Source organism: Salmo salar, chromosome ssa01, assembly GCF_905237065.1.
Source record: "Salmo salar chromosome ssa01, Ssal_v3.1, whole genome shotgun sequence".
NCBI lineage: Eukaryota > Metazoa > Chordata > Actinopteri > Salmoniformes > Salmonidae > Salmo > Salmo salar.
In genome coordinates, this window is record NC_059442.1 from 80,923,186 (window position 1) to 80,942,049 (window position 18,864).

Here is an 18,864-nt window from a genome sequence, read left to right on the forward strand (position 1 = left end):
ATTTCTGCCATTTGTCCGGCTTCAATTTTAGTGCCTTTAATGTGACATTCTGTAAAAACTCAACCCTCTCAACCTTCCATGTCATCCTAGTTTTCTGACAGCCACTGTCAGCTGTTTGCTAGCTAGCACCGCATTTTCGGTGGACATCAATCTTACTAGCTAGCGAGACATCAAAACTTCTGACAAAACGTTGTCCTAAAAACTCACCCATTCCAAACACTTTTTGTTATGCCTGTCAATCAGCTCAAAAGGCTTGTGCTATGAAACGTGGACCATATATCACCGTGTCTCTGTCTAGTGTGGTTATATCCAATGTCAAAATAAAGTTTTTACTGAGTTTAACCTCACTTGCCAAGTCAAATCTTAAACAAAGAAAGGAAAAATTAGACTAGCATTGGAGATTTATTTTTGGTAATGTGAAATCAAATGAACAAAAACATGATGGCATAATAAGGGTATAAACAGCAGAAACCTTCATGATACAAAACAAACAAATGATGTGCATTATAGGTAAATAAACGTATATAATTCAATCTTGACTTACATTTCATAATCAGTACATTGAGAACAAAACCATTGTCGATTAATTTATTTGCCATTATAAAAACTAAGTCACAGCCCTCCAAAAGAGCATTTTGATATCATAAGAGATGCATTTCTATCATAACACATTTGTAACAGACAGCACATAACTGTATAACACTGTAATAAGGTCTTAATAGACCTTAGGTATTTTATTTATTCACCAAATCCTTTCTCTGCAAACATATTGCTGCTTCTACAAAAGTACTTTTAATTGTCACAATATCAGAATAAAAGACTGAATAGTTCAACCCGAAACAAAGTGATGTTATGATCCTTTGTCTACCACTCACCTTCATTTCTTTCTCTCCCTTCTGCCATTCCTCCTCCTTCCACGTGACTGTGCAGTTGCAGTAACAGACGTATCAACACAAAAAAACTAAATGAAGAACAGAACTAATACAGTGATGGCAAAGAAAGGCTTTGGGTAGAGAGTTTTTTGCAACTATTCTGCCGACCCAGCTCCCATATCTCAAACCCTGGCTCACTGACACAGCCCAATTACTAGGGATGCGGGAATAAAATCGGTACGGTTACATATCGGGATATTATTTTTGATGATGTATCATATCGTTTTGACAATATGGCAATATTATTGTTGCGCTAGTTGGCTTTACCTGCACCAAAACTCATTTATAGCTTGTTCTCCATCTTCGTTTAAAATAGGGAGCCAATTTGTTTTCAGCAATTTCATTTCCATGACTGATCAAAACTCATTATCTCATGGCTCTCTTGTCCCTCTGCAGCAGACATATCCTGAGAAATATGTTTGGAATATCGAATCGCAAAATCACAGTATCGAATCTCAATACATATAGAATCATGAGAATCGCAATACATATCGTATCGGCACCTAAGTAGCGTGATATTGCATCGTGAGGTCAGTCCCTGGCAATTCCTACCAATTACCTAGACACATTTAAACAAACATGGAACCAAAGAAAGAGACACACACACACACACACACACACACACACACACACACACACACACACACACACACACACACACACACACACACACACACACACACACACAGACACACACAGACAGAGAGAGAGGAGAAACAGTGGTGGTTTGTTATGAGAACCATTCAGAAAGAAATGTTCTGTAGTTACAACAGCACTATGACAAGAACCCTCAGAAAAAGAGGTTTGTGTAAAAAAGGTTCAGGTTGCCTTCCTCTATTAATTTTTATCAAAGCATAATATTGCACTATGTAACTTCCTGTAGAGGGCACTGAAAAAGGACATCTAATCCTCTCTGCATTCCTGTCCCAACCCTGTGCCCCTTCATAATCTTTCCCCTCCAGTGTTTGTGAATCTGAAGAAAGCAAGATCAATATGATGACAGCATCCACCTAGACTTTCAACAGGCTTTGGGGATCTTCTGCTTTCTTGTGTATACAGTTCCATAGTTCCTTTAGTTCAGGTCCATGGGCACAAACACGGGGCTGTAGAATAGAGTGAGGCCTGCTCCTCCTGCTGAAGTGCTGGAGCCTGGGTCTTTCCTACAGACTTGTCAGGGCAGACACCTTCTTCTTCCGGGCTGCCAGCATTTCGTAGAAGGGGTCCCTGCTGATGCCTTTTCTACATTAAGAGGGGAGAGCAATATGAATTTAACTTTTGGGCATGAGACTAGAGCAGGATCATACAGATGAAGGATAGGACATGACATGACTTGAAACAAATAAGACCCAAAACTCTCTCCTTTCTCCCAAATTGTGCACTTGTTCACTTCCCGGAATGGATTTGAAAGTAAATGACTGGTACAGTTGAAGTCGGAAGTTTACATACACTTAGGTTGGAGTCATTAAAACTCGTTTTTTCAACCACTCCACAAATTTCTTGTTAAACTATAGTTTTGGCAAATCGGTTAGGACATCTACTTTGTGCATGACAATAGTAATTTTTCCAACAATTGTTTACAGACAGATTATTTCACTTCTAATTCACTGTATCACAATTCCAGTGGGTCAGAAGTTTACATACACTAAGTTGACTGTGGCTTTAAACAGCTTGGAAAATTCAAGAAAATTATGTCATGGCTTTAGAAGCTTCTGATAGGCTAATTGACATCATTTGAGTCAATTGGAGGTGTACCTGTGGATGTATTTCAAGGCCTACCTTCAAACTCAGTGCCTCTTTGCTTGACATCATGGGAAAATCAAAAGAAATCAGCCAAGACCTCAGAATTTCTTTTTAGACCTCCACAAGTCTGGTTCATCCTTGGGAGCAATTTCCAAACACCTGAAGGTACCACGTTCATCTGTACAAACAATAGTACGCAAGTATAAACACCATGGGACCAAGCAGCCATCATACCGCTCAGGAAGGAGACACGTTCTGTCTCCTAGAGATGAACGTAATTTGGTGCGAAAAGTGCAAATCAATCCCAGAACAACAGCAAAGGACCTTGTGAAGATACTAGAGGAAACCGGTACAAAAATATCTATATCCACAGTAAAACTAGTCCTATATCGACATAACCTGAAAGGCCGCTCAGCAAGGAAGAAGCCACTGCTCCAAAACCGCCATAAAAAAGCCAGACTACGGTTTGCAACTGCACATGGGGACAAAGATCATACTTTTTGGAGAAATGTCCTCTGGTCTGATGAAACAAAAATAGAGCTGTTTGGCCATAATGAACATCGTCATGTTTGGAGGAAAAAGGGGGAGGCTAGCAAGCCGAAGAACACCATCCCAACCATGAAGCACGGGGGTGGCAGCATCATGTTGTGGGGGTGCTTTGCTGCAGGAGGGACTGGTGCACTTCACAAAATAGATGGCACCATGAGGGAGGAACATTATGTGGATATATTGAAGCAACATCTCAAGACATCAGTCAGGAAGTTAAAGCTTGATCGCAAATGGGTCTTCCAAATGGACAATGACCTCAAGCATACTTCCAAAGTTGTGGCAAAATGGCTTAAGGGCATCAAAGTCAAGGTATTGGAGTGGCCATCACAAAGCCCTGACCTCAATCCTATAGACAATGTGGGCAGAACTGAAAATGCATGTGCGAGCAAGGAGGCCTACAAACCTGACTCAGTTACAACATCTCTGTCAGGAGGAATAGGCCAAAATTCACCAAACGTATTGTGGGAAGCTTGTGGAAGGCTACCCGAAACGTTTGACCCAAGTTAAACAATTTAAATGCAATGCTACCAAATACTAATTGAGTGCATGTAAACTTCTGACCCACTGGAAATGTGATGAAATAAATAAAAGCTGAAATAAATCCTTCTCTACTATTATTCTGACATTTCACATTCTTAAAATAAAGTGGTGATCCTAACTGACCAAAGACAGGGAATTTTTACTTGGATTAAATGTCAGGAATTGTGAAACACTGAGTTTAAATGTATTTGGCTAAGGCTTACGTAGACTTCAACTGTATATGGAAAGTCCCTCTAGCGCATGCCTACACAAATCCAATGGTGTTTTTTGAATGCATATACACTTCAGGAAGAATGAGAAGTTATTGGGACACCACCAAGAATTCACTTTATGCTGGTGATCCACTCCTCCTTTTCCTCAGCTGTGGGGGCGGAGATTCGATAGAAAGTGTGGTTGCCCTCGACAACACGTCCGTCCGCCTCGGTCTTACATGCCTTGATCACCTGATCCCTGTGGTCCGGGATGAACAGCTCAAAACAATTCTGAGAGAGAGAGAAAGCGAGGGAGAGAGATAGATGTGACTCAGAGGCTTTTAAAAGGAAACAGGGAGAAAGAGCACAGGAAAAGACGGAGAGAGAAAGAAAGTAACTTACTGGTTTCTTGGAGTCATCCACCTCTCTAATACTCAGATTCTCCAGAGGGATGATACCCCTAGGCTCCTTATCCTGGAGGGAGGGAGGAGTGAGAAACGAGAAGAGAGAAAGCACAGCGAGAGCATTACAGCTCACAACTGGTACATTGCATGTAATGGAGAAAAAAGCATAACAGAAAAAGAGAGGAATAGAAAGAGAGCAACTCACAGTAGTGTACTCAAAGTAGTACAGGCAGTTGTCTGTGAGGATGAACCATCGTCTCTTCCACGTCTTCACACGCCCTCCTGAGGGGGTTAAAGGTTAGAGTTCAATCAGGATTCATAAGATGAATGGGTTAGAACAAGCAAAATCCACAGATTAAAAAGGTGCCCCTTGACAGTCCAGACAGACAGATGGCAGCACAGACATCAGCCAGTATCAGGCAGGAGGCTATGGACGCATTCCAGGTAGTCTTTAATGAAGTCATGCTTCTCATAAGACACAGCATGATGGCAACAAAGTCAACCATGAATGCAATGCATTAGTTGAGATCATACAGAATGATAGAGGACTCTTCTTTGTATCTGTCCCATTATGGCGTCTATAAGTGCACAGGCAGTGCCATTGAGGCCATCTCCATTTTGAAGTAGTACATTTTCTTCTTCTACTACTTCTGTGAGTTGCTAAACAAAACTGAAAAGGTGCATACTGCCACCTGGAGTGTGTTGTTTGAACAGGTATAAAGGTTGCCGATTTACTGCCACCTGCAGTTATGAAATATTTGCTCACAAGTATAATTCATTAGCTGATCCCTCCTGATGACCCGGATGGAATTGTGATCATTTTTTAACCCATAGGAAGTCCAACCCAGTTGACTACTTCAAAATGGTAAAAGTCCTCAATTGCCCTGCCCATGCAGCAACGGGCTTTTGAGCACTAGAGTCCTCTATATATCTCTATGGTTGAGATACTGATTGGATGGTAGGGTTAGGTTTAAATGTTGTTTGCGTTGAATTCAATGACATCGTGCACAGATTAAAGAGCAGATAAATCACATCTTACCAACAATTAAACACCATTTCATTCTTTATAATGAAATCATAGTTAACAGTAGATTTTCATGGTTTTCATGGATTTTCATTCTTGGGTTGCATGGCAGAGTATGGGAAGCAGCACCAAGAAGCAAAGCACATACAGGCTGAGGAGGTTAACGCCTTGATCACACCGATAGCGTTATTACGCAAAATAGTAAGCAGCATCATCTGGATATGTGTGCAACAATAGTTCAACATTCACCTTCTGCTACCATTTCTGTCAAGCCGTCTACACATACAGTTTGACGCATATGTTCCATTGGAAATTAATGTACTTCTAGTGTACCAAAATGACGCTGTTGGTGTGATCAAGGCGTCAGGCTTCCAATCCATAAATACATATTTACATACCTCCTGGAGACCAAAATCCCCCAAAACAAATGAGGAAGAAAAAAAACAAAGACACTACATTGAGCCATAAATACTTATACACATTATATATGTTTATACTCATTATATACGCTATATTCTTGGCATGAATGAGAAGGCCAAACAGGAGAGTGTAGTTCTGCATCTGTCCATCTGAGGGAGTGGAAGCATCAATAAAGCTTGCTGTCCTGTGCTGTATAAGACTTTTACAGCAAAGTTGACTCTCTCACCTCGTTTGAGTAGCCAGCCCTCCCGGTCAGGGTTGAAGAAAGTGTGTGTGAGGTCATTCCCATCATCCTCTGGAATTTTAAAGGGTTCGTTCTTTATACCCTCATAAAGGTTCTACACACAAAAGAGAAAGAGCAAGAGCGAGAGAAAGTGAAAGAGAAAGAGCAAGAGCGAGAGAGAGAGAGAGCAAGAGCGAGAGAGAGAGAGAGCAAGAGCGAGAGAGAGAGCGAGAGAGCAAGAGCGAGAGAGAGCAAGAGCGAGAGCGAGAGAGCGAGAGCGAGAGCGAGAGAGCGAGAGCGAGAGAGCAAGAGCGAGAGAGCAAGAGCGAGAGAGCAAGAGCGAGAGAAACAAGCGAGAAAACAAGCGGAAAACAAAAGCGAGAAACAAGAGCGAGAGAGCAAGCGAGAGAGCAAGAGCGAGAAGGGAAAGCGAAAAGGAAGCGAGAGAGCGGAAGCGGAAAACAAGCGAGAAAGCGAGAAGCGAAAGCGAAGCGAGAAGCGAGAGAAGAAGAAGCGAGAGGCGAGAAACAAGCGAAAGCGAGAAAGCAAGCGAGAACAAAGCGAGAAACAAAAGCGAAAACAAAGCGAGAAGCAAGCGAGAAGCAAGCGAAAACAAGCGAGAAGCGAGAAAGCGAGAGCGAGAAAGCAAGCGAGAAGCAAAAACAAGAAGGCGAGAAGCGGAAGCGAAGGAAGCAAGCGAAGCGAAGCAAGCAAGCGAGCGAGAGAAAACAAGCGGCGAGAGAAAACAAGCGGCGAGAGAAAACAAGCAAGGAGAGAAAACAAGCAAGCGGCGAGAAAGAAACAAGCAAGCGAGCGAGAGAACAAGCAAGAAGCGGCGAAGAAGAGCAAGCAAGAAGCGGCGAGAAAGCAAGCAAGCGAGCGGCGGGAAAACAAGCAGCGAGACGAGAAAACAAGCAAGCGACGAAGAGAGCAAGCAAGAGCGAGCGAGAGAGAGCAAGCAAGAGCGAGCGAGAGAGAGCAAGCAAGAGCGAGCGAGAGAGAGCAAGCAAGAGCGAGCGAGAAAGCAAGAAAGCGAGGAAGAGAAAAAGCGAAGAAAGCGAGAAAGCAAGAAGCGAGAAAGCAAGAGCGAGAGAAAACAAGAAGCGAGAGAAAACAAAGCGAGAGAGAGAAACAAGAAAGCGAGAGAGAAAACAAAGCGAGAGAGAAACAAGCGAGAAAAAGCGAGAAAGCGAGAGAGAAAGCGAGAGAGAAAGCGAGAGAAAGCGAGAGAGAGAGCGAGAGAGAAAGCGAGAGAAAGCGAGAGAGAGCGAGAGAAAGCGAGAGAGAAGCGAGAGAAAGCGCGAGAGACGCCGAGAGAGCGAGAAGAAAGCGAGAGAGAGCGAGAAGCGAGAGAAAGCGAGAAGGGAAAGCGAAGAGAAGCGAGAGAAGCGAAGAAAGCGAGAGAGAAGGAAAGCGAAGAAAGCGAGAGAAAGCGAGAGAAAGCGAGAGAAAGCGAAAGCGGAAGAAAGCGAAGAAAGCGAAGAAGAGCGAAGAGAAAGCGAAGAGAAAGCGAAGAGAAAGCGAAAGCGAGAGAAAGCGAGAAAGCGAAAGCGAGAAGAAAGCGAAAGCGAGAAGAAAGCGAAGAAGCGAGAGCGAAGAGAGCGAAGAAGCGAGCGAGAGCGAAAACGAGAAGCGAAGCGAAGAAGCGAGAAAGCGAAAACAAGAGAGCAAGAGAGCAAGAGAGCAAGAGAGCAAGAGCGAGAGAGAGAGAGCAAGAGCGAGGGGGCAAGAGCGAGAGAGAGAGAGCAAGAGAGAGAGAGAGAGCAAGAGCGAGAGAGAGAGAGCAAGAGCGAGAGAGAGAGAGAGCAAGAGCGAGAGAGAGAGAGCAAGAGCGAGAGAGAGAGAGCAAGAGCGAGAGAGAGAGAGCAAGAGCGAGAGAGAGAGAGCAAGAGCGAGAGAGAGAGAGCAAGAGCGAGAGAGAGAGAGCAAGAGCGAGAGAGAGAGAGCAAGAGCGAGAGAGAGAGAGCAAGAGCGAGAGCGAGAGAGAGAGAGCAAGAGCAAGAGAGAGAGCAAGAGCAAGAGAGAGAGCAAGAGCAAGAGAGAGAGCAAGAGCAAGAGAGAGAGCAAGAGCAAGAGAGAGAGCAAGAGCAAGAGAGAGAGCAAGAGCAAGAGAGAGAGCAAGAGCAAGAGAGAGAGAGCAAGAGCAAGAGAGAGAGAGCAAGAGCAAGAGAGCAAGAGCGAGAGGGATATATGAAGAGAGAGATATGGAGGGAGAGAGATTTGGAAAGAGAGAGAAAGGTATGGAAAGAGAGAGAGATTGAGAAAGATAAAAAATCTAAACACTCTTAGGTAACTTTCTGGGAACCACATCCACTCACAGTAAATAAGGCATCAATCTGTCAGTAAAAAACATCAACAATATAGTCAGGCAAACGGCAAAAGAAGCACAACTGGATTTATAAAAAACAAACCAAAAAAGACCACAGATGACAACACTATCAAACCAAAAGCACAGAGACCCAAATAATGGTGAATTACTCCTTATGCCTTATTACTGTGAGACTAAAACTCTATAAACATACGCTCAGAACCAAAAAAGCCCAGTACAACAGCAAGCAGCTGACACTAATTGAGAAGTCCATGAACAACATTTTTGGGGCAAAATTGGAAAACGCCCCAAAAAAAATGAAACTAGAGGAATTAGCAATACAAAAATGGTGACATATGGACAACCCATTTTAAAACACTCTACAACACCGTTCAAACTGATGCAAACACCGAGCAATGCCAAATTCATGAGAAATTGAATGGATTAGAAAAAGCTATAAAGAACAATAAAAATCCATTGGAATCCCCAACGACTGACCAGGAGCTCTATAAGAAACTTCAGGCCCAAAATTTTTAAAAAGCATGCAGACCTGATGGCATCCTAAATGAGATGCTCAAATTCACTAGTGCAAAATTTCAATTGGTTATATTAAAACTGTTTAATTTGATCCTGACTGTAGGTTATTTTCCTGACATCTGGAATAAAGGACACATAACCCCAATCTTTAAGAACAGAGACATATTTGTCCCTAACAATTACAGACGCATTTCTGTGAACAATAATTTGAGGGAGGTTTTCTGTAGTATTATAAATGCAAGAGTTCTAAACTTCCTTAATAAGCACAATGTCTTGAGTAAAAGCCAAATTCAATTTATACCAAAACATTACATGACCAATCATATTTACACCCTACACACCCTGATAGATAAACATGTCCACCAAAATAACACCAAAATGTACGCTTGCTTTATCGACTTCCAAAATGCATTTGATTCTATTTTGCCTACAGGTCTGTTCTACAAAGTTATTGAAGGTGGTGTAGGGGGTAAAACATATTACATTATTAAAACTGGCAATACGCGCAGCATCAAAATTGGTAAGAAAATAACATAATTCTTTAACCAGAGGCGGGGCCTTCGCCAGGTTTGCAATCTGAGCCCCACGCTCTTCAATATTTACATCAATAGTGGTATTCTAGAAAAATCCTCAGCCCCTGGTGTTAGTCTCCACAATTGAAAGGTTAAACACCTGCACTTTGCAGATGACCTGTGCCTGCTGTCACCCACAGCACATGGCCTACAGCAGAGTCTGGACCTGCTACAGCAGTACTGCCAGACCTGGGCCCTGGCAGTACACCCAAAAAAGACAAAAATATTTCATTTTCCAGAGAAGATCCAGATCTCAGGGAATTAGACCAAAGTTCATTATTGGTACAAAATATAGAGTACGGCACACACTACAATTACTTAGGTTTAAAAATAATCTTACGGGACACCTTAATGAGGCGGTGAATGAACAGAGAGAAAGCCCACCGGGCATTCTAAAAAACTAAATCAAATCGAAATACCTCAAATTTGGCGAAAACTAATTGAATGTGTCATTGAACCAATTGCACTATATGGCAGCGAGGTTCCACTTGCAAAACAAGATTCCACCCAATGGGACAAACACCTCATTGAAACCCTGCATGCAGAGTTCTGTAAGATTGGCAGAGAAACTACAAACAATGCACGCAGGGCAGAATTAGGCCATCATCCACTAATAATAAAAACTAAAAAAAGAGCAATTAAGTTTTGGAAACATCTAAAATACAGTGACCCCCTCTCATATCATTACCAAGCCCTGCAATGCCAAGAGCTGAGCAAAGAGTCCCCTCATCCAGCTGGTTCAGGTTCACAAACCTGTTTTACTAACACACTGAAGCCTCAGGACCAAAAAACAAATTACAAAAGTCAAAACAAAACGACATTACCTATTGGGAAACAAGCACAAATCAGTGCTATCGGGCACCATGGCAAACTATTTGACCATGGTGACTGATTAAAACCTTAGAAAAACCTTGACAAAGTACATGCTCGATGAGCACAGCCTTGTCATTGGGAAGGGTGGACACAGGAAACCTGGCTCCGTGTAGAGAAAAGGCTGTGCAACCACTACACCACAGCAGAACCTGAGACAGAGCTGTATTTCCTGACAAAATGTCCAAAATATAAAACAAATAGTGTAATTTCCTTATTCAAGGTTTCAAAGACCTCTCTGATGAGAATAGGCTACCCATCCTGTTGGGGGAGGACGCAGAGCACTGTGGGTTGGCAGCGCACTACATAGCTGCCATAAAATGAGGGACAGTGTCTGACAGACCAACCAACCTGCACATGTCCTCTACGTTATTGTCAATTGTATGGTTATTTTTACGCTTCATTATTGTTGTTACTCATTGTACCGTTGACAATCTTGATTATTATTATTTTAATATTGTAAATGTATCACTTAATCTCCAAAGTACGCTTTGGCAATATGTAAATTGTTACGTCATGCCAATAAAGCAAATTGAATTGAGAGAGACGAGAGAAGAGAGAGAGACATGGAGAGATATTGAGAAAGAGAGCGAGAGACTTCCCACAAAATGAGGTGGAAACTGAGCTGCACTTCCTAACCTCCTGCCAAATGTATGACCTTATTAGAGACACATAGTTCCCTCAGATTACACAGATCCACAAAGAATTAAAAAACAAATCCAATTTTGATAAACTCCCACTCCGCCAGGAAAATAACCTCTCCCTCAACGTCAACAAAACGAAGGAGCTGATCGTGGACTTCAGGAGACAGCAGAGGGAGCACACCCCCATCCACATCGATGGGATGCGCTAACGAGGAGATTCCTTGCCATGTGTTCTCCAACCTCATGACACATTATAGGAGAAGACTCAGAGCTGTTATCTTGGCAAAGGGAGCTTGCACAAAGTATTGAATGAAGGGTGCCAATAACTGTGGCACACACATATGAGAAATGTGTGTTTTATGATTACATTTTTTGTTTACTTTAATTAAATTTTGGATTTGTGTGAATATTTTTGAATGAAAGACCAAGAGGATAAACAATAGACATTTTTTTTCTCATATTTTGCTCATATTTACCAAGGGTGCCATTATTAGTGGAGGGCGCTGTACTACTGCAATGTTGGAGCTAGGAACAGAAGCATTTCGCTACACCCACAATAACATCTGCTAAATATGTGTATGTGACCAATAACATTTAATTTTAATTGATGTATTGGGTGAAATACCACAGTGTGTCATCACAGCAGCAAGATTTGTGACATGTTGCCACAAGAAAAGGACAACCAGTGAAGAACAAACACCATTGTAAACACAAAGCATATTTATGTTGGTTCATTTTCTTTTTTCTACTTTCACCATTTGCACATCGTTACGACACTGTATATAGACAGACGTTTGCTGCAAACACAGGATGGTTTCTCATGTGTGACCAGGTCCTCAACCTCTAGTATTGTATGGATAGAGGGTGGAAGAGACTAGAGGTATAGATAAAGGGAGGGGAAGAGAGAGAGCTTTATAAAAGGACAGAGGGATGGAGAAAGTGATAGTTACCCTGAGTAGGTCCTCGGGCAGGTCACCTCCATCGTTGATTCCTCTGTTCATGGCGCTGAATCTCTGGTGGGAGGGTTTGTCCTTCACATTGGGGTTATGGAGACTGGTGTTCAGCATGATCACAGCAAATGACAACACATAACACGTATCTGGAGCACAGAGAGGGACGGGAAGGTTAGTGTGTGTGTGTGTGTGTGTGTGTGTGTGTGTGTGTGTGTGTGTGTGTGTGTGAGAATGGTGGCCTTTCTATACCGCTGTGCTGGAAGACCCCAGGGTTACAGTGACAGTATCTCTGGGCAAACGCCTCCATCATCCTGTCGATCTTCTGAGCTTCGCCTGGCAACCGGAAACTCCAAAGGAACTGCCTGGGTGAGAGGACATGCAATCATAAGGGAGTGTGTGTGTGTGTGCATGCGTGCAAGAGAGATGTCGTGTGTGTGTGTTACCTGAGGGCCTGGACCAGGTTGAGGTCTGTGAATTCATGCAGCTCCACAAAGGCATGTAGAACCTCAAGATTGAAGTCATTTCTACAGAAAACACATACCAACAGACAGTATTCAAGTTTATGGCCATAAAACTGAATAGATCAGGGACACGTTCAGTAGGGAATACTGTAATTAAACGTTTTAAAAACAAACATTTGCGTTTCCTGTTCATTCTGTTTCTCCTTTTTTCAAAACGTTTCTGTGAGATTTCTCAGAGAACAGCTCTGCAAACAGAAACCCAAATATAATCTATAATCTCCTAATACTGACCTCCTTTCTGTGGCCAGTGTGTGTGTCTGTCTAGGGAGGATGGGCCAAATCAATATCACTGAGTTGAGAATGCATTAACCCACTTAAGAGGTCATCCATCAATCTCTCTCTCCCTTCCTCACTCAATATTGCTCACCCCCCCACCCGTTTCTCACCTCTCCCCCAGATAGTCTCCGATGGCGGTCTTGTTAAGCCCCTCCCCTTTATAGAGGAACTGGGCAATGTCATCGCTGGTGTTCTTCAGCAGACCGCTGTCAATCAAAAACCGGATCCCCTGATTGATGGTACACACAGCCAATCAAAACACAGAACCCCAACCACAGCACAGAGTAGGGGTTAGGGGCTAGTTTGTCATTGGGTTTCTCCCTCACCTTCTTGGGGTCCATGTTGAACTTCTTACGGCCCATGGACACTTGCTTGTTTCTCTGCATGCTTTTTCTACAGACAAAACCCAGTTAAGAAGTCTGTAGAACACATTCATAGAGCCTACCTAAACACTACATAGGACCTTCAAAACACAATTCCAATTACCTTCATAACAGACAGAAATCGTTGTAAACCATTTATACACACACTTCATACATGTTATTAACACCATCCCTCAATTAACAGCCCCATTAACTCATTTAGGTGTCTGTAGCGTCGGGGCAACCACTGGCCCAGACCAAATCACTCTTAAAGGAGACACACAGACACCCGATCACTGACATCATTACCAATACCATGGGTTAGTGGGTGGGGAGTCTGGGGACACTTCACTAAGGATGATTCTTCTCCCTCTCCCAATTTTTTTTAAACATTTGAGTAATTTAGCAGACGCTCTTATCCAGAGCGACTTACAATTAGTGCATTCATCTGATGATAGCTAGGTAAGACAGCCACACATATCACAGTAGTAGTAAGTAGTATCAGCAAAGTGCTAGTAGGAAAAGACAAGTGCAACTATTTATTTTTCAGGGGGTGGGCTTGGGGTGTGATGGCCCTTGAGACCACAGGTGGCAGAACAGAGTGCTAGGGTTGGGGTGTAGGGTTTGAGCATAGCCTGAAGGCAGGGAGGGGCAGTTTTGCTACACCCAAAGCCATCACCACACAAAGGGTAGAACGCACACAGTCCTCAGTAGAGTGATACACAATCACAATAACAGACATGGAAACACATACAGATCATACCTCTCTTTGGTAATGCCCAGGTTGTCAATTTCATTCGTCACCTCTTCTATCTCGTCCTTCAGCCTCTAGAGAGAGAGAGAGAGAGAGATGAGTGTATGGTACAGTGAGATCACATTACTCCGTCTGTCTTGTGATGTCTGACCATCCCTCAACTCCACAGAGCAGCTTTGATGCAGCCTAAGCTAATACTCATACCCATGGCACTAAAAAGAGAGGGAGGGAGGAAGAGAGAGGAATGAAGGCGGGAGAAAAAAGAGTGAGGGAAGTTTGTTGTGTATATGTAATTGGTGTATGGATGGAGTGTGTTTACAAGACGTAAACCAACTGAAATATCTGCCTTTGAACAAGGATTTTGAAGGATTCTGACAGGAGACATACTTTCTATATTGTTTGGGAGAAGTGGAGACAGTCCTATGGGTTGTGTGGGAGGAGCTAAGTGGAGACAGCTCCTCCTTCACAACCCATAGGACTGTCTCCACTTAGCTCCTCCTTCACAACCCATAGGACTAAGTGGAGACAGTCCTATGGGTTGTGTAGGAGGAGCTAAGTGGAGACAGTCCTATGGGTTGTGTGGGAGGAGCTAAGTGGAGACAGTCCTATGGGTTGTGTGGGAGGAGCTAAGTGGAGACAGTCCTATGGGTTGTGTGGGAGGAGCTAAGTGGAGACAGTCCTATGGGTTGTGTAGGTGGTGGTAAGTGGGTGAATCTTCTACAGATGGTCTCACTGGGAACTGATGCACCTGCTGCTAGCTAGGGTCAAACCAGACAACCCTCCCCCTCCATACCTCCCCCCACCTGTCACTCATTTTGTGGCATGGAGTCAATGTGGATTACTCTACACACATCCAGAGACAGTAGCCGCAGCATCGCTCTTGCAAAAGAAACCTGCGACAGATTGGCTTGTGAAACGCACACTCGGCACTGTGATTGGACCAGAAAACTGTCAATCAACACAGGTCGGTGAGCTAGCGAACAGATTACGGATTTGCTGTTGCATACAGCTATAGGATCGGGTGCAGCGCAAAAGTGAAATTGTAGGACGAGAGGATTGCCATAATAAATATGCAGCTCCAAACATTGTTTGGCTTATGAAGCCCCCTCCATCTGTGCAGAGAAGACAACCTCTGCAGAATCCCCAAAATACAACAGCCACAGGAGAACTTTGTTTGGATGTCGTAAAGGACCATTCACCAACACTGAAAAGATATAGCTACCTAACGACGGCGTTTTCTACATGGAAAAGACGGACAGAGACTTACCAGCTATGTTAGCCTCCCGAAAAAAGCTTCTCCCAAGTGGGTGTGACACCTACTCCTGTTGCCTGCTGCACTGCTGCTTGGATTCCACCTGGCGATCTGTTCACCGTCTGATCTGGCCTGTCTCCCCGTCTGGTATAGGTACCCCCGCCACACTCCCCCCCCCTCTCTCCCGAGCTTTCGCTCGTTTCCAGCACACATGCACTGTTGAGACAAGTGACTCTGAACTTACAATGGCTAGCCCCAAGTTGTTATATTTTTCTCTTGTGCTTTATGCTATTTGCCTCATGACTCCTGCATGCTTTGTTGACTATGAACTTGCTTGTTTGGCCAACCGTGAGACAGACTGTTTGTTCTAACACTCGGGACTCTGACTCTCTATTGGTTACAGGGACTCTTGGCCTCCCATCCTATTCTAACCACCTCTCGCCGGCTTTGTATTCATGTTACCTGATGAAATTGCTGTACAATATGATCTTGTTGCCATCTAATGCACATTCAAATGTTATAAAATCCGCACTGCAGAGCTCTCCCTGTCCTCTGTCGTGCCCTAATTGTATTACTTCCGATTATATCTGGAAATGTGCATGAACACCCTGGCCATCTGCTGTTGCTAGCCCCAATTCTGATTTGTGCTCTGATATCTGCTTCAATGATTTGTGCTCTTGTAAAAGCCTGAGTTTTCTGCACGTTAACACTAGAAGCTTATTACCTAAAATGGATCAATTGAAAGTGTGGGTTCACAGCTCCAATCCAGATGTGTTGGTCATTACAGGGACGTGGTTAAGAAAGAGAGTTTTGAACACTGATGTTAACCTTTCTGGTTATAACCTTTTTCAGCAAGACAGATCTTCCAAAGGTGGGGGAGTGGCAAACTTTACCAAGGATCACATTCAGTGCTCGGTTGTCTCCACCAAGTCTGTCCCCAAACAATTTGATTTGCTGGTTTTACACATTAAACTTTGTTGACTGATGCTGGGTGTTATCGGCCACCATCAGCACTGGCCTGTACCCTAAATGCCCTAAGCTCGCTCCTGGCCCTTTACACCAAGTCTGAATTTGTCCTGTTAGGTGACCTAAACAGGGACATGCTTAAACCACCAGACCAAGACCTAACGCAATGGGACTCAAATCAAATGTTATTAGTCACATGCGAAGAATACAACAGGTGTAGACCTTACAATGAAATGCTTACTTACGAGCCCCTAACCAACAATGCAGTTGAAAAAAAAATACAGATAAGAATAATAAACAAAAGCAACAAGTCATTAAAGAGCAGCAGTAAAATAAGAATAGCGAGACTAAATACAGGGGGGGGGGGTACCGGTACGGGGTAATATGTACATGTAGGTAGAGTTATTAAAGTGACTATGCATAGATGATAACAACAGATAGTAGCAGCGGTGTAAAATAATGGGGGGGGGGGGGGGGGAGAAATGCAAATAGTCTGGGTAGCCATTTGATTAAATGTTCAGGAGTCTTATGGCTTGGGGGTAGAAGCTGTTTAAAAGCCTCTTGGACCTAGACTTGGCGCTCCGGTACCGCTTGCTGTGCGGAAGCAGAGAAAACAGTCTATGACTAGGGTGGCTGGAGTCATTGACAATATTTAGGGCCTTCCTCTGACACCGCCTGGTATAGAGGTCCTGGATGGCCGGAAGCTTGGCCCCAGTGATGTACTGGGCTGTTCGCACTACCCTCTGTAGTGCCTTGCGGTCAGAGGCCGAGCAGTTACCATACCAGGCAGTGATGCAACCGGTCAGGATGCTGTCGATGATGCAGCTATAAAACCTTTTGAGGATCTGAGGACCCATGCCAAATCTTTTCAGTCTCCGGAGGGGGAATAGGTGTTGTCGTGCCCTCTACACGACTGTCTTGGTGTGCTTGGACCATGTCAGTTTGTTGGTGATGTGGACACCAAGGAACTTGAAGCTCTCAACCTGCTCCACCACAGCCTCGTCAATGAAAATAGGGGCGTGCTCGGTCCCCTTTTTCATGTAGTCCACAATCATCTCCTTTGTCTTGATCACGTTGAGGGAGAGGTTGTTGTCCTGGCGCCACCCGTCCAGGTCTCTGACCTCCTCCCTATAGGATATCTCGTCGTTGTCGGTGATCAGGCCTATCACTGTGGTGTCATCGGCAAACTTAATGGTTGTGTTGGAGTGACTGCCTGTCCGTGCAGTCATGAGTGAACAGAGGGGACTGAGCACGCACCCCTGAGGGGCCCCTGTGTTGAGGATCAACCTGCCTTCTGCCGATTTCATGCTCTTATGACTGCTACAAGGTTCCTATTTTATACCATGTTGTGCTGCAGCCATGTTGCTAGCATGTTGTCATGTTGTGTTGCTACCATGCTGTGTTTTCATGTGTTGCTGCCATGCTAATGTTGTTGTCTTAGGTCTCTCTTTATGTAGTGTTGTGGTGTCTCTCGTCGTGATGTGTTTTGTCCTATATTTGTATTTATTTTTAATCCCTTTTGCCTTCTGGTAGGCCATCATTGTAAATAAGAATTTTTTCTTAACTGACTTGCCTAGTTAAATAAAATCAAGAATATTAACAGTTTTATTTGCTGGCTCACCAGCAACAATTACCAACATAGGCCTACTGATCTTTTGGTATGTAAAAATTGCTTGAAATGTATCATTTAGTTATGAAGCTTGTACTTGGAATTTGCTGTTAAAATGAATTATTACTGTGGCGAAGACACACCATATGCGAAGCTCTTCACTTGCGCTCTCCACACTCCTGCCAATGGGGGGGCTTTTTTCTTGTTGAAATGTTTGCTGTTGCTTTCACACATGTAAATACATAGGCCCTATGTGGTAAATCTATACGACATCCATTACAACAATAATAATAGCTAGCGTTTCATCATTCCATCCCTGTACAGTCGTGGCCAAAAGTTGAGAATGACAAATATTAATTTTCACAAAGTTTGCTGCTTCAGTGTCTTTAGATATTTTTGTCAGATGTTACTATGGAATACTGATGTATAATTACAAGCATTTCATAAGTGTCAAAGGCTTTTATTGACAATTACATGAAGTTGATGCAAAGAGTCAATATTTGCAGTGTTGACCCTTCTTTTTCAAGACCTCTGCAATCCGCCCTGGCATGCTGTCAATTAACTTCTGGGCCACATCCTGACTTATGGCAGCCCATTCTTGCATAATCAATGATTGGAGTTTGTCAGAATTTGTGGGGTTTTGTTTGTCCACCCGCCTCTTGAGGATTGACCACAAGTTATCAATTGGATTAATGTCTGGGGAGTTTCCTGGGCATGGACCCAAAATATCGATGTTTTGTTCCCCGAGCCACTTAGTTTTCACTTTTGCCTTATGGCAAGGTGCTCCATCATGCTGGAAAAGGCATTGTTCGTCACCAAACTGTTCCTGGATGGTTGGGAGAAGTTGCTCTCGGAGGATGTGTTGGTACCATTCTTTATTCATGGCTGTGTTCTTAGGGAAAATTGTGAGTGAGCCCACTCCCTTGGCTGAGAAGCAACCCCAAACATGAATGGTCTCAGGATGCTTTACTGTTGGCATGACACAGGACTGATGGTAGCGCTCACCTTGTCGTCTCCGGACAAGCTTTTTTCTGGATGCCCCAAACAATCGGAAAGGGGATTCATCAGAGAAAATGACTTTACCCCAGTCCTCAGCAGTCCAATCCCTGTACCTTTTGCAGAATATCAGTCTGTCCCTGATGTTTTTCCTGGAGAGAAGTGGCTTCTTTGCTGCCCTTCTTGACACCAGGTCATCCTCCAAAACTCTTTGCCTCACT

At 43.6% G+C, this 18,864-nt stretch overlaps 1 protein-coding gene across 3 annotated transcripts in view; it reads right to left on the reverse strand.

The window, feature by feature from the left end:
- Positions 1–383: 383 nt before the first annotated feature.
- The window catches only part of cyth1b (cytohesin 1b), a 58,684-nt gene continuing 40,203 nt past the window's right edge, over positions 384–18,864 (reverse strand). For 2 of the 3 annotated variants that reach the window (XM_014213444.2, XM_014213450.2), the window contains exons 3-13: positions 13,830–13,894; positions 13,031–13,097; positions 12,815–12,933; positions 12,351–12,431; positions 12,157–12,269; positions 11,905–12,053; positions 6,026–6,138; positions 4,562–4,640; positions 4,355–4,426; positions 4,089–4,243; positions 384–2,171 (exon numbers count right to left, since the gene is read on the reverse strand). In XM_014213444.2, the coding sequence (XP_014068919.1) occupies positions 2,093–2,171; positions 4,089–4,243; positions 4,355–4,426; positions 4,562–4,640; positions 6,026–6,138; positions 11,905–12,053; positions 12,157–12,269; positions 12,351–12,431; positions 12,815–12,933; positions 13,031–13,097; positions 13,830–13,894 (1,092 nt within the window). In that variant the 3' untranslated portion in view covers positions 384–2,092. The remainder of the gene's footprint in view (positions 2,172–4,088; positions 4,244–4,354; positions 4,427–4,561; positions 4,641–6,025; positions 6,139–11,904; positions 12,054–12,156; positions 12,270–12,350; positions 12,432–12,814; positions 12,934–13,030; positions 13,098–13,829; positions 13,895–18,864) is intronic. The other variant, XM_014213439.2, reaches the window with a different exon arrangement.